Source organism: Benincasa hispida, chromosome 10 (assembly GCF_009727055.1).
Source record: "Benincasa hispida cultivar B227 chromosome 10, ASM972705v1, whole genome shotgun sequence".
Lineage (NCBI taxonomy): Eukaryota > Viridiplantae > Streptophyta > Magnoliopsida > Cucurbitales > Cucurbitaceae > Benincasa > Benincasa hispida.
Window position 1 is genome coordinate 38136416 of NC_052358.1, and position 16201 is coordinate 38152616.

At 31.9% G+C, this 16201-nt stretch overlaps 1 protein-coding gene across 1 annotated transcript; it reads right to left on the bottom strand.

Annotated features, from left to right (window-relative positions):
* Window positions 1-3747: 3747 nt before the first annotated feature.
* Window positions 3748-8986, bottom strand: LOC120088677 (growth-regulating factor 4-like). The gene is made up of 4 exons (XM_039046096.1): window positions 8217-8986; window positions 7167-7524; window positions 4142-4548; window positions 3748-4063 (listed from the first exon to the last, which is right to left on the bottom strand). The coding sequence occupies exons 1-4, from the start codon at window positions 8452-8454 to the stop codon at window positions 4056-4058; spliced, it is 1011 nt and encodes a 336-aa protein (XP_038902024.1). The 5' UTR covers window positions 8455-8986; the 3' UTR covers window positions 3748-4055.
* Between the last annotated feature and the right edge of the window lie 7215 nt (window positions 8987-16201).

Below are 16201 nucleotides of genomic sequence, written 5' to 3' on the forward strand. Positions count from 1 at the left end.
TAAAGATCCGCTTTTTTTAAAAAAATGATATTATTACGTCCGGTTTTACTTTTTCCCACCGACATTAAAGCCCAAAATTCTTGTAGGGCCTCGTTTTGGAATCAATCAAAAAAGAACAATTAAGAAAAAGAAAAATTATTTCAAATGGTAAAACTGTTGAAAATATTTATAAGACATAGCAAAATTTTAGAACTATCAATGATGGACACTGATAGACACTGATAGACTTCTATCAGTATCTATCAATATCATTGATAGACACTGACATGGATAGAAGTCGATCAGTGTCTACTAGCATCTATCATTGATAGTTCTAAAATTTTGTTATATTTTGTAAATATTTTAGTTTATTTTTCTATATTTAAAAACAACCCTAATAAAAATAACATAAAGACATGAAAATTTCTCCTAAAATCATAGATACTTAATTTTTATATTTCTTCTCCTATTAACATGCCTTCTAAGAAAAAGAAAATATAACAAGCAAAATTGTATATTCAAGAGGCATCATAAAGAATCAACTAATTTCAAGTTAGTTTTATTCAAGATCAATTTCACCATATTCTCCCCCTTTTAAAATCAATTGAACACTCCCTCTCAATAAGGGACAAAAAGACATCTAGCACATAATTCAACTTGAGGGTAGAAATATGAAGTAAAATTTCAAAATATATTTTAACTCCAAATACAATAACTCCCCCTAAAAAGATAAACAATTTGCATAAACGGGATACACAAAAATAAAATGAAAATGAGAATCAATTTCATACAAACATGAAATTCATAATATAAAAATGTATAACTCCTCCTAAAACCAAGCACTCTCCTTCTAATAAGAAATATCAATAAATTTCAAGGAGATAAAATCATTCAAGTAAAATTAAAATAACAAAATATCAAATATTACTCGGATAAATACCAAATGTTGAAAAGCAATAATGATACCAAATAATAGCAAAATAACATTATCACCTATTATGCCACATAAAGAGAATATTAAAACAAATATAGGCATTTGTAGCATTACAAGTTAAATTTATACCAATTTTAAACAAACATGCTAATGGGAATCAAGAAAATAAATTATTTTTACAAAAGCCCCCTATGAAAAAGAATTTAACAACTCTTCCAAATAACATTTACAAATTACATGCTTTTTAACATAAGACAAACAATACTCACAAATTAATCTTTCATTTAGCAACAAACTCATTGAATATGCATAACTGATGCTCAAAATGTATTTAGATAAAAGTTTAATCAATTTCAATCAAAAGAATAAACATATCTTAATCACAATGGCAATCTTTTGCAAAACTCAGTATCTTTTTCATCAATACTTTCCAAGAGAAAAACAAGGATAAAGTAGTCACTCAAATGACCAAAAAGCCAAAACATAAGCAATAAAGACAAATGTCAAATAGATAGATATACAATCATTTCTCATGAAATTAAAACCAATAATCAAAGTATTTCACAAGATCTCAAAGTTTAACCATTCAAAAATATTCAAGAGATATAATCTCCATAAATATACCAAAAGACTAATTATCACAAGAATTAAAAAAAATAAATAAATAAAGGTTACCAAATAAGCTATTTTCTTTTGTTGGATTCAAGCAAGTCATATTAGTTGCTCCAATTTGAATAATTCCTCATTTTAATTCCAAGCAACAATTGTTTCTTGAATCATACCTACAAATCTCAACCAAAAGATTTTGGTACCCATTTCTTGAGTCCTTCATGGTTAGTGAGCAAAGACTTTGGAACCCATTTTATATTAGTTTCATTCAATATTATTAGTATTCATTTTTGGCAAATAGTAAGTATTAAATTTATGTCCAACTTTGCCACTTGAATAACAAATAACATTAGGTAAGAATTTTTTTAACTAATTGATTTTTCACAATCTTTTTCTCAAAGAAATTCTTTCTAGGAGCATTTTTCAATTTGAAACAATTTGGTCTAATATGACCTTTAATTCCACAAAAATGACATGTAGGAACAAATTTTTGTTTTTCATGGCCTCTAGCATTTTTATGATTAGACACAAATTTAGCACCATTCATGCAGCATGGGAATGTTTAGGCATAAACTTTGATTTTTAAAAAACATTGCTAGCCTTTTCATGCTCATTCACAAAATTCTCATTAAGAGCATATCTTGATCTAGCACATGAAATTGTTTAGGTACAAATTTTGACTTTTCAAGAATATGTCTAGATTTTTCATGCTTTGACACATATTTAGATTCAATAAATTTAGGCACATTAGGTAAAACACATTGAGACATACAAGGAGTGGCTTTAACAAAAGTACTTTTAAAACTAGACGTAGGAATTTTATCTCCATAGCCAAATCCTTTTTTGTCATTACAAGATTTAGCCAAGTCAATAATTTTATTTAACTTCTTAGCACCTATAGTTAATTTCTGAATGGACTCTTTTGAAATTTCAAACTCCTTATTAGCAAGCAATTCTTTCTCTTTAAGCATATGCAAAAGACTATTTTTCTTATCAACATCAAATTCAAGAAATTTAGGGCCCCTTTGGATTGACTTGAGAAAAAGTGTTTTTTAAAAAAAAACTCATTTTTATTTAAACACTTTTGATAAAAACTTATTAAAATTTACTTGAAAAATTATTTTTAGTGGTTGTCAAACACTCTAATTTCTTCTAAAATGATTTATCTTTAAATTAAACATTTGAAAATGTATTCCAAACACAATTTTAATCTTGTCAATAAGAGAAATTTTCTCATTTTCAAATGCTATATTGCTAGTTTCCAAATCAATAATTTTATTTTTCAAACTAACAATTTCATCACTTAATTCTAAAGAGAGATTCAATTTTCTCATTTTTATTTCTCAAATCATTCAATTCACATGACAATGATTTGAGCTCATCATTCTCTTTTTCAAGTAAAACAATTCTACCATTCAATGCATTTTTCTCAACACAACAAACATTAACGTGCAATTGCATGTAGTTATTACTAATATATCCTTCCGTCTCCAGCTATTTGTCTAGAAATGCCCAGTTGCTTCTTTTCCCCCCATAGAGTCACATAAGAGAAGATAACTGACTAAGAAGATGCCGGTGAAGTACGAAAGGACGGAGGAATCAAATTAGTTTCGGAGCTTGGTGCTGGGAAAAATTGCAATATATCTTTTGCTCCAGTGTATCTCATCTATAGTTGGTATAGTTGATCAACACATGATAACGGAAGATGGTATAAAATTGAAAATTTCAATATTATATATAGATCAGATAACTCAAGTGACGTAAAAATATATTCTCACCCAAAGGTTAAAGGTTTAAACCCTCCCACGTACATAGTTTTGAACTAAAAAAAGGGAAAAAAATTTTTAGATAATGCATTGGTTACCTTCCTCATAACTTGCAAATACAGAAACAAACACAAGTTTCTGAGGTCCATTGTCAAGCAAAGCAGCTTTGTTCAACAAAAAAGAAAAATAATAATAATATATTTTAATAGAGTATTTGCAATGGGTAGCAGTTTTAGGGTCAACAAATAAATGTATAACATTTTTAAAGAATTGTAAGTATAGCAAAATCTAATGACGATAGACTTCGAGAGTTGGATCTAAATTTTTGCTATAACTACAAATTCCTTTACATTATACCATATCTACTAATATTTTGAATCTGATTGCTATATTTAAAACTATCCTTTTTTAATAATATATATATATACACAGATAAAAGATAGAAGTAGAGGAGAAACATTACTAGAAATATCCATTTGTTGTCATTTTCATTATAATCTTACTTTTATCTAGATTTTCAAACCACAGTTTTGTTTTATTCCAAGCCTAATAACAACATTCAGCTTCTAAACTGTTTGCACATAACTGAGTTTTTGATACCCATAAAAACAGAGCTGCAAAGGGAAAACAAGACAAGAATACAACAGACTTCTCCGTCTACTTGTTCGCTCACATATACCGAATGTGAACGACTAGTTTTCAAAATTCAGGCATCGAAGTTGAGGGATAAAACTTGAAAATTTTCTCTGAGCATCATGCTGCTTTCATCAATTATCTGTGGAGAATAATATTGAGGGTGAACTAAGAATATGGAAGAAGAAACCGAACAAGCATGGCAGTAGCAGGTACTAACCATGAGGAGATTTCGAACTTGTGGTCGACAAGTCAGATGAAGCCATTGGAATTGATATGGACAGCTGTGTTGTGGAGAAGGAAGTTTGATTGGATCTTTCATCATCGAGTCCGGTCCATGACTCCCTAGTTCTCGGCCATTCGTCAAACAGTGGCTGAAGAGATTGACCCTCTTGTTTCAGAGTTTCCCCAGATGCATATTCCCCACCAAAGAACGAATGCTGCGGATATCCACTTTGGAAGATTGAGTTTTCAGTTGTTTTCGATGCCAGAAAAGACGGGGATCTGGATGGCATCATTGGCCATGTGTTGTCTATTTGTGCATCCATTTGAACAGCCCTGCTGCTTCCTGATGCCTCAGAAAAGAAACTATGCACTCCAGCTTCAGGTCTAAGCCCTTGCAGATACCTGTAACCCAACAAATACAAAAATAAGTGAAGAATTTGCATCTATATCCTTAACTTCCTTGCCAATTTGACCTCCAATACACACGCATCCATGTTAATTCATCCATTTTCACTATGAGAATTGTATATAATGGTCGAGACGACCGGGCATCGAAGTGGCTTTCAGTTACTCGATTTTCATCTATGAACCAATCACAGTATGATGATATTTTGGGCTGTAACCTCTTGCTCTTCCCTGTCACGTTCCATCGATTTATAAATAGTGAGCTCCAATAACGGCAGTGTGTACCATAAGCAGTAATGTTATAGCGATGATGCATCGGCTGATCCAAGTCTCTAACCAGTTAGATTTTCCGTGTCAGATGGATATTGGCCAGTTTGAAATGGTGCAAGCTCTTTATTTCTAATTCCCTAAAAGATATCCCCCTTCAACTCACTCCCGTGTGTACTAAAAATACACTAAAATGTGGCTATCACGACTTGTCATCAAGATGAATATTGAGTTGACTGATTAAGGGTATATAGAACTCTAAATTAACTCAAAGAACAAAAGAAACAAAAGGTTGAAGAAAGCAGCTTGAAAGGAGACCAGGGTAGGAGCGGAAATCAAATTAGCAGACAGATGCTTAATAAAAATGGAAAAGATGAGACATCAAAGAAGGATGAGGCTATTAAATTCAGATTTCTTGAAATTTACCTTCAAATACACAAATTATCAAAATTATAAACGAATCAATGATGATCAGAAGTTGAAAACAATAATATCGAAAACTTCTTTTACATAATGTGCTTTCAGGCTGCATTTCGTGGTTCTCAAACACATCTTGTGACTATGATAAAGGACATTGAAAGTATAAAGAATATAAGTTATAGAATAGATAGATTCAAATATAAGCAGTATTTTTTGCTTGGTACATCAGAGATTCAGAAGTAAGGAGTCCAAAATTATATGAATGAAAAATCAAAATAGTTAAAAAAACATGGCACTTTTTTCTCACATAGCTCCACTACAACAAAGTGGTAAAGGAGAGAGGTAAAATATGTCCAAAGGCCTTCTTCTCTCAAAACGTGAAGAGATTGATCACAAAGTCAAGTTGAAAGGCTAGAAACTGAAGCCTCTATTTGGTAGCTTACGAAAAGTACTTGTGACTAAATCTTCTTTGAATAATTGACAAAAAATGATCTTGAAAACTACTTTTTCTTTCTTAGTCTCTGAACAGAAGAAAACAAAGAAAACTAAAAGCAAAAATATTAGTAAATGGGCCGAAATGGACAAATAGTAATAAGCAAGAGTGGATTACAATATATTAGGTTAAAATATTGAACTATGATGCTAACTAGAAGAGAGCAGACCACCTAACACTGATCAAAACCCCAAGGTATTTAACCTGAAAATTACTCGAAAACAAGATGACAGAAATTGAAACCTTAAGCATGGTTTAACCACTAAGGTCCAAAAGATCAGTCAGCCTCACATAATAACTGCTTCCTTTCAAGTACAAAACGGCAGGTAGGAACAATTAGAACTAAATAGCAAGAGTTCAAAAGAACATATAATGATCCTCAGAGTAATTCCCTGTGAGAAACAAAACTAAGCTAGGCAGCCATCTGCGGACATAGGACCCAATGTGTTGGACCATGAAGAAAAGAAAACAGATACATGATGAGAATTTTCTAACCTGTACCTAAATTTTCAAGAATTGACCTAGAATAAACCAAATAAGGAAAAAATTGATCAGCTAAAGTTTACAAAAGTTAATGCCATCGACCATCAGAATGCACCGAAGGAAAAGGATATAACTCTTCAGCAAATATTGATCGCAGAATGTCAGCAAAATATGGAACATTACCATAGTTTACATCAGACACAAGTTGATTTTTAGAGTAAAAAAAGAGGAAATTAGAAAAGCCAAAGAGAGAGAGAGAGAGAAAAAGAGAGACAAATTCAACTTTACAGACCACTACAATTGGAGCAGCACTGACATTTCTTTTTCTTTGTCTTCATATCTTTTAACATAGAGCTAAGGTATAACCAATAGGGTTAGTACAGTTGTTTAAACAGCAAGACAATTTTTATTGTTATGTCAGGGCTGCATCAACTAGAGAAAACATAAAAGCAAGGCATCATAGGCAGAGAGTAGAAAAAAGAGTCTGCAAAATATGTATACTTAAGATAACAAAAAAAAATTATGGAGAAAAGAAATAAATAGGGCCCAAAGACTTGGATCCAAAAGAATTGAAAAAGGTCTGTTGAAACATTCAATAAAACATGACAGAGAAGAGCACAGTTTGGGCTCCCACCACATAACTTCAATATGGTCCCCAAGATTGCAAACATTATGTGCCTGCTTCAAAACACAGCTACATCTGAGCTTTTTTTTTTTGTTCTTGTAAATAAATGCATGCAATGCCCCATGGAAAGTCAGAAATTAACTCCCATTTGAAATCAGCTCTAACATACAAGCATATACTTTCTACTTGAGGGATAGGAGGGGGTCAACATCATGATTTCCAGGAGTAAATACTGCTCATCATGGCAATTGAATATGAATGTCCAGAAATTCTTGCATTACCATATGATTAGACAAAATGGAGTTGCAGTGAGAATTTATAAGATACCTATAATCTTTGCTTGGGATTCCATAGGGAATGGAGTCCAAGGGATAATGAGGCTGACTGGTCCCAGTGGTAGTGGTCTGGGAATTGCTTAAGGCATTCAGTGGAAGGCCATGGAAGCTTCCAGTTCCAGTGCTGCTACTTCCGGTAGCGGTAAGAGATGTCACAGTGGACGATGACTGTGTCATTGTTTGAGATTCCACAGGCTTTCTTGAACGATTGCGGCCACGGTGCATGTGGCGCTCACAGTATTTGGAGTCTGGGTATGCATCTTTGGAGCATCTCCATTTCTTTCCATCAGTCCTCCTGCATCTTCCAGGCTCTGGGTCCACCTTCTTCCCGTAGAATGAACAATAAGCCACTGCACAAATTGCACCTCAAACATCACAAATCTTGCACATCAAAACAAAAACTAACATAGAAGACAGATAACACAAACATATTATAGGCTTTACTTTACATACACAAAATGAAGATGCCAAACAATCAAGATATCGATTCTAAACTTCAGATTGGGGACTTGACTATGCTATTAGATCCCACAAACCAAATAATAAAAAGAAACCCCCAAAAAATGAAATTACAGTCCAAGATTGAAACTGATGAAGGGTTATATGCATGTGCTTTAGTTGGATTTGAAACCAGACAAACATCTTCATATTCCTATGTTTACCTCCGAGAGAAGAACTAAACACCAAGCCCCTCATTCATTCAGCTGAAAAGTACCATCATTTCATACATAACTTGCAGATTCACAGCTTCTAGAATACATTCCATTCACAAAACTAGACAAAATGTTGGTGAAAATACAAGGTATTCAAGTGTTTGAAACAAGGAAACCTCAAAAAAAGCACCATTCATGAATCGAAAAGAACCCATTAGTCAAGGAAAACAACTGTAGCTTAAAAATGACATCTATAAAAAGAAAAGAGGGAAAACTAGAAGTAAAACAAGATCCCTAAAATCAAATCAAACACAAAACAGAAGCCAATCAAACTGACAGCAGCCAGAGAGAGAAATAGAGATAGAGAGAGGGAAAGAGAGTAAGATTACTGGTGGGATGATGGAAGAACCTATGAGAAATGGACTCGAAGTTCTTCTGAATAGGGAGTACAAGATCAGGTGGAACAGGCAGACCTGCCATCATATATTTGAAGATCAGAGCCTGATGCTCCAGCTCCTGCCACTGTAACACTGTGAAAGGTGACCTATTCATCCCCATCATTCCACTTCCTGTTGCTGCTACTGTCCTACTACTCCCATCCTCACCACCACCGCCACTGTTGTTCATAATAACCACCACCACAGAGTTTTCTCCTCCTCCTCCGCCGCCGACCACCAGTTTCTCTAGTAACTAATCCTGAAAACCCACCAGAAGAACCCCTTTTGGCTAAAACACTCAGAAATCCTCAAACATAATCTGAGACAGAGAAGAAAATCATGGGACATAGATCAGCCTCTGTCTCCACCATCTGGATTGCTCTCACTGTCACTCTCTGTAGTGTTTGTTTTTAGTGTCCGAAGGTTTGTGTGGGTAAAGGGGGGGCAGTATCTGTATCTGTGGAGGAACCGAAGGAGGCCAAGTTTGGTCTCATTTTTATTTTTGGGATTTTGGGATTTTGGGAATTTGGGTATTGGATATTGGAGGATTTGGGGTTTAAAAAGATTAGATCTTTTTGCTTTTGGTGATCTTGATTCTAATGGGTGTTTGCTTAATTAATCAAAGCTCCCTTTTCCATTAAACACAGGTAGCTAATAGCTATCATTGTTTTTATTGGTTATGGAATCTGGGAGAAAAGAGTTTTATTGTTCCCAAAATCATCCTTGTGTTGTTTTTTGTTGGGTGAATTGAATTTCAGCCCCACACTCTTTCTTTTCTCTTTTTTTCAGTTTTCATTTTCACCATCCATTGGACTGGAACAATGCTGCCTCCTCCTTCTTCTTCCTTTTTCCTTTGGTAAATTTTTACTACCATGTCTTCTTCCTCATCATTTTTTTTTTTTTTTTTAAATATTTTCTAAGATAAGCCTTCTCACTTTCATGTTTATCATATTCATAGCCACACCATTTCATTTATCTACTATTTATTTTTATTATTTTCTTTTTCTATTCTAACATTTAGCTTTCTTTAGGTAGAATGTTCAATCTGTATTATGATGTCTTCAGATATTTTGGTGTAAATATTTTCTTTAAAATACTTAGTTCTACATTTCTATGAAAACAATAATTTGTATTTATTATATTGTTTTTAAAATTTGAGAGTGAGTTTATGATTATTTAAAATCCCTACAAAAATCTTGATAAGTTATATATATATATATATATATATATATAGGAGGCTAATGGCTAATTCTTTATGTTTTTTGAATTTGGAAATTAAGCTACATTTACTCCTCCGTAATTAAAATTTGTGTATCAATGAGATTCAATCGTAATGAGTCTCGATCAAAAACATAATTTGATTGCTTTTGATCATGTTTATTTAGGCATTTTGCAAACATTAATTTGATTGTGATTGAGGCTATTTACTTTGCATTCTACGCCATCTTACAATTAACTTTAGCGTTACTGTTCAGGGTCCATTGATAATAGTATTTGTAACGATAACAATAGTAGCGATAGATTCATAATTTTTCTACGGTAACAATAACAGTGTTTGTAACGATAACAGTAATGTAATAACTGTATATGAGAAAAAAATTGGAAATTAGGTCAAAAGTATCTGAAAGAGCTAATGGGTCTCATGTAATTTTTGAAACACAATCAAATAGATCACCCTCAACTCTACATTCAGATTGCATCTGTTGTTTATAGATTTGCCAGTGGACACCACATTTCATTATGATACAGAACATAGGTAAACAACAACAAACTTAATCAAATATGACCCACTTCTTTTAGATTATCATTGATGGATTAACTTTTCCATGAAATGAACGTGACCGTTAAGGACATGAAATGTAAATTATTATTATTATTATTGCCATAGGTGAGGTGGGGGATTAAACCTTTGACGTCTAAATTGATAGTACACATACTTGATGTCAGTTGAGTTATGCTTATTTTATTTGAAGTGATGAATAGATCTACATAGTGCACATCAACACCTATCAAAGGTAGCTTCTAGCATTTGCTTATAATAGTAAACACTACATTTTTGTTTCATGTTTCTTGTCCTCATCTCATATTTTATTGGTCCTTTTTCTTATTGAAAAGTAGAAACAAGAATATGTATGATCACCATTTTCGTTTCTTAATTCTTAAAAAATAAAGTAAATAAAACTAAAATTTGTTTTAGTTATATAATATAATATTGTTTTATAGTATAAAAAATGTGTCATATGCCTTAAAACAATACAAATAAGTCCCAATTGAAAATTAACAGTAACAATAAAATTGAAGACCTAAAAGAACCAAATATCCCTAGAAGCCAATCCACGTAGCCAATGAGCTTGCCAAAAGTTGTTCTTGTTTGCTACATGAAATTAAGTATATAAGAAGTGAAACAAAAAACTGAATAAAAGAGAAAATACTTTTAGCAAGAAATTGATTATTTAGTGACAAATTTTATGCAACTCGTACATTTTTTTTTTTACTAAAAGCCTATTTATAGTGACGCTTTATAAAAATATCTAAAAAATTTTATTATTAGCATTGCATCTTTAATCAACGTCACTAAAAGAATTAGCAATGTAACTACCAGCGCTACTAAATATTGAATACTTCTAACAATATAGAAAGGTGTCACTAAATATATATAATTTTATAAATAAAAATAAAGTTTTAGATTTTTTCCCCCTCTTTCTACCCCCAATTATTTCCCCTCTTCCATTTTCCCTCCTACCATTTTCGACCCACTCACCATTTCCCTCCCTCTTTCAATTCTCTATGTCCTCATTCTTTCACTCAACCTCACTTTCGAACGACTAATGCACCTAAACGTGTCAGTAAAAATAGCTTTTTAGTGACGCACTATAAATACTTCGCTAAACTCTTTAGCTACGCGGATACAGTAACAGTCTTTGTGACGTGTGGTTCTGCGTCGTTAATATCTTTAATACGTATTTTATTCGTTAGTAAAATTCGATTTTCTTGTAGGGTTTGAAATTTGAATCTTAATTTTAGAATGCATCTCAAATTAAAAAAATAATAATAATAAGATGTATTACCAAATAAATATGGTTGTTAAAAATTTAGAAACAAAATTAAAAAATAAGAAACGAGAGAATAATCAACCAACTTCTATATATGAACAAAATTGGCCCATTTACTCAAAACTAAACCAAGATATGGTAGTATGTCCCCTCACTCGTATTCCAAACCAAATTGTTTGTAAGGTCAACTCAACAACATGCCTTATATCATAGCTCATGTTTAATTCAACAAAAAAAAAACGAATCAAACAATCATCAAGGCACACCTCTATTGAACCACATGTTCGACTAGGATAAGGAAACCCTTTAATCTTTCACACGATAACATATGCCACCTTCCATTGATTGATCAACCACTTGACTTAGCTCTATCCATCATTTCATTATATAGATCCCGACTTTAGTTTTAACTTAGTATTCTACTTAAATACTCTTTCTCACTCATTTGACTTATATCTTTAGGTCTCATTTGATAACGATCTTTTTCATTTTGAAATGAAATTTTTTTTCGTACTTCTCCTGACACCACTTGCATAAGAAGTGACCTCTCCCGATGCTAATTAAAGTGACGTCGAGAGAAGTTTGGGAAAATCGATTTCTCCCTACTTTTTCTTGATGTCGCTTAAATTTGCATCGGGTGAAGTTATCTCTCTTGGCGCTAATTAAAGTGATATCGAGAGAAGTCATGCTCACTCGATTGTAATATTATCGTCTTGAGAAGTTTATTATCCATTGAGCATTGGGAGAAATATCGTCGAAAGAGCTTTAAGTTTCTTGTAGTGGCTCATTATTTCTTTAGTATGGTCTTCACATTTCTTAATGAAATATTTGATTCTTAGTCAAACTTCAAATTCTAAAAATAATCATTTAATTTTTGAAGATTAAGATTACAAACCCTACTTCTACCTATTATTATTATTATTATTTTTAATTTGTTAACTAGATTTGTGTGTGTGATTTGTACATCATCCTACTATCTTTACCCCTTAAGGTCCCTTCAAGGTTGAACAACTTGTTGGTGCATGACTTAATGACTTATTTTTCAATTAGTTAGCCTCTTTGAATATAGTTTTGAATAAAGGGTAGAGTCATAATTGACATAATAAGCATGTATTTAAATATTTGACACTACTTCTATGTATATATAAGTGATGAAGTATAAAATAATTATTACTAGAATGTAGGTGTGACATGATAGGACTTAGGATAAGGATAGACATATATATTACTTGTCTATCATAAGTTACAAATTATATAGTTATGGTGTGACACTTAACACAAGGTATAACGTTGTGTCATTTGATGCATTTTTTCAATACAATCATGTCATATTAATTATTGGATATTTAATCTAACTAAACATATCATAGGCGACTTTCAGGTGACCAATGGGTATGGTGCTCCTTGATCACCGATAAAAAATATTAATCATCCTAGTCTTTTTTATTGGTGAGTCAGGACATCATCTAAATCGAGTTTAAGCGACTTAGAAGAGGTCAATTCAATTCTAAGTGATAATAAACTATGATGTTTTTATTTTAACTTTAGTCTTTAAATTGTGTTTTTTTTAATATAAATCCATTAACATTGTTTAAGGACTTGTTTGGATTGACTAGAAAAAATATTTTTCAAGCCATTTTTATGTAAATTCTTTTGATAAAGATGATTTAAAATTTACTTTAAAAGTGTTTCAAAAGCTATGTTGAGTAGTCGTAAAACATTTCATTTTTTTTTTTCAAAATTAAACACTTATGAGATTCTATTTGCTTTTTGGTTGGATCAAACAAGTCCATCAAAATTCAAAACAAATCATGTCAAAACCAATCCATATGCTAGCTACTAGATCAACTTTGTATTTTTCATTGAACTTTTTCTTTTTAGTACTTTTCAAAGTAGTTTCAAAACAAAGCTTGAATAAGCTTAAAAGAACATATGAAGAACTTGTAAAATTACAAGACACTCAAAACATAAAAAAGGAAACATACTCATGCATAGTTTTCTTCAATTTTAGTTTTTCTTATTTTGTCTTTGCCCCATCTTAGGACAAGAAAAGAAAAGAAAAGAAAAAGTGGGAAAAGAGTTGCACAAAAATAATGGGTTTTGAAAAGAAAGGACAAGGGAGGCATTTGAAGTTGGCACTTCCAATCAACATTTATTCTTCAAGTGGTAGCTTTCCAATGGCTCTATTAAACTCAAAGAATCTTCTTCAATCCTAATTCCATCTTTCTCAACTTTATAAGGCTTAATATATATTCTTTGCTATATGTAAAGCCATTCCCAATGACACTAATATTACTTCACAACATGTGATCAATTACAAAAGTAGCTTTGAACTAAATACCCTTTAATTTGTACTATTTGGAACCATTTTCTTTATTTTGGAGTGTGGTATCTATCAAAACATTGAGATTTAAGAGGAACTTTAAACCTAACACTCACTCAATGTAGGACCTTTTTTCATAAAGAAAAAACTAAACAATTTAAGAAAATAGAAGTTATATTCATGGTGTTTCTTCTACTTAGTTTCTTTTCTAGAACAAGACATATATTCAATGGAAAAACAGTTAAAGCATATTTGCAAGTGTTAATGCACACTGTCAAGTTTAGTAAAGTGATGATAGAACCATATTGTCCTTTAAAGTTAGGATCTAATTTATCTTCAAGTATTTACCCTACTTTCAACTTAATGTTGTTTAGAAAAATATTAACAAATCAAAAGGTAAGTATGCATAATGGAACATTATGAAAAGAAGGCTTAAAGATACAAAGAATGAAGAATAATCCATGGGAGATCACTTTAAGATTTATGATTAATCTTATAGTTTTCTATAAATTTGCCAATCGTTTAATCTATATAAGTTTAGACGAGTCACTAAAGGCTTGATTGGTGATCATTTGATTGATTTTTTTTTTTTTTTTGAAAAATAAACTTGCAAAATCTACAAATACATAATTTTAGTGTTTTCTCATCCATTTTCTACAAATATCTTTAAAATTTAAGTCAATATTTGAAAATTAAAAAATAAAAAGATAATTTTAGAAATTTGTTTTTTCCCTTGACTTCAAATTTTTATTTAAAAAAGGTAAAAACTATAATTGAAAAATTGGGAGAAACAAGAATAAATTTCAAAAATAAAATCGTTATCAAACAAGACCTAAAAATCAGAAGAATACTTCCTGCACGTCATGCCCTATTTTTACTTAATAACATGGTTTTCTTAGCTCATTTAAAGCAAATCTCTTGGCTTAGGGTCTCTTCCATTGTGATTGTCAATTGCTTGGGTTAAATAAGCAAGAGAAGTTCTGCCCAATTGCAAAATACACCTATTTTTGGTGTACCAATTGCTCATCATTTTGATCCTCACCTTAATTTTAAGCACATTGAATAGTTGAAAATCTCTTTCTTATACTTTTACTTAGGTTGAAAGGAACTATTGGTTAAAGGCTTTGAGAGGTTGATAAAGTCATGAATCAATTTTTCCGTTAAAAATCACTATTGGTCCTTGCTAGACCTTATAATTAAGGAAGAAGACAGTCAACACAAAGACCAACCCACGGCTGAAAATCAATAGCTCGGAGTTAGATCGTTTGTATATTTTCTTCTACCATTTTCTGGATGTTTGTATTGCAATTATCATTTCTAGTTTATATGACCAGGAGTAGCTAAATTTCGTTAATTCTAGGGTGTCAAAGTAGTTTATAGATCATTGATTGATTTAATCGTATTTCTTATACTTGAATGATGCTTATTGCTTTCTTGCATTATTATTTTGCTAATCACTTTGCCATTGATTGATTGATTTATGCTTTGCTCAAGAGAAATCTAAATTGCTAGAGTGTTGTTCATTTATACACAAGAGTGATAGGTGAGCAATAGAGGCTAATGAGATGATTAATGCCGTTTAGGTTGGTGAATTGCAAAGTGAAACACAATTAAAATGCGCATTTATTAGTCTTGATTTAGGATAGTTTTTATATGATTTTTTGTGTAGATTTGATGGTGTTTGCTAGTGATTTCAGGGTTATGTTCGAGATGGAGATTCAATGTTAAAATGAGTTAAAAAGAATTTGAAAAAGTCAAACTTGAGCCATACATCGAAAGGAGGGAAAAAAGTGGAGAAAAAGATCAAATTGCTTGAAAATATGGTAGCACCACAGCGCTAGGTCAACACAACCCTCAACACTTTTTCCTGAGGGCTTTAAAATTGGCTATTGTCGCAATGCATAGCTTAGCACAGTGGCACTACACTAAAGCACCACGACGCTGCGACAGAAGAAAGGCAGAATGGTACATAGCAGCAGGCAGTACCGCGGTATTGTGAGAGAGCGTCGTGGCGCCAATTTTCCTAATATGAAAAATATGTTATTTTTGGAAATCTTTTCCTATAGAATGTACTAGAGTTTTGGTGTCAAGGAGAAGATACAAGACTACGAAATTTAGAGCTTAAATAGAGTTTTTAGTCCAGAGAAAGTAAGGAAAATTAGATGTTCATTTGGAGATCGTTCAAGATCCCAAGGTGTGAATCAAGGTGAGATTGATGGGCTCCAACGGCGGAGATTACTTTGAAAGTTGTTTTTCTTAATTCTTTTTATTTTTCTTAACTAAATATGATTGTGGCAATGTATGAGAGTACGATTGCAGCTATGACAAGTGGCTTGGCATTTTATTTCTAGGGTATTGATGAACTTATTTATGGATTTATGTTAATGCAATAGTATTTTCTATGGATGTTTTTTTTAATGCTTTTCAATATTATTGCACTTTATCACATCATAGATGTATGTTGGTTGAATGTCAATTAGAAAAGATCACATGTTTAACTGGATCTATAATATTGAATCGTTAGTTAAACTTTTCATGTAAATAGCTAGATTGTTGACGAA

Bases quoted from the DNA above. Each gene is read 5' to 3' on its own strand.
- LOC120088677 (XM_039046096.1), bottom strand. From the start codon at position 8,454: ATGAACAACAGTGGCGGTGGTGGTGAGGATGGGAGTAGTAGGACAGTA. The intron at 7,525-8,216 runs GTAATCTTACTC...CAATTTGTGCAG, and splicing joins GTTCTTCCATCATCCCACCA to TGGCTTATTGTTCATTCTAC. The intron at 4,549-7,166 runs GTATCTTATAAA...GTTGGGTTACAG, and splicing joins ATCCCAAGCAAAGATTATAG to GTATCTGCAAGGGCTTAGAC.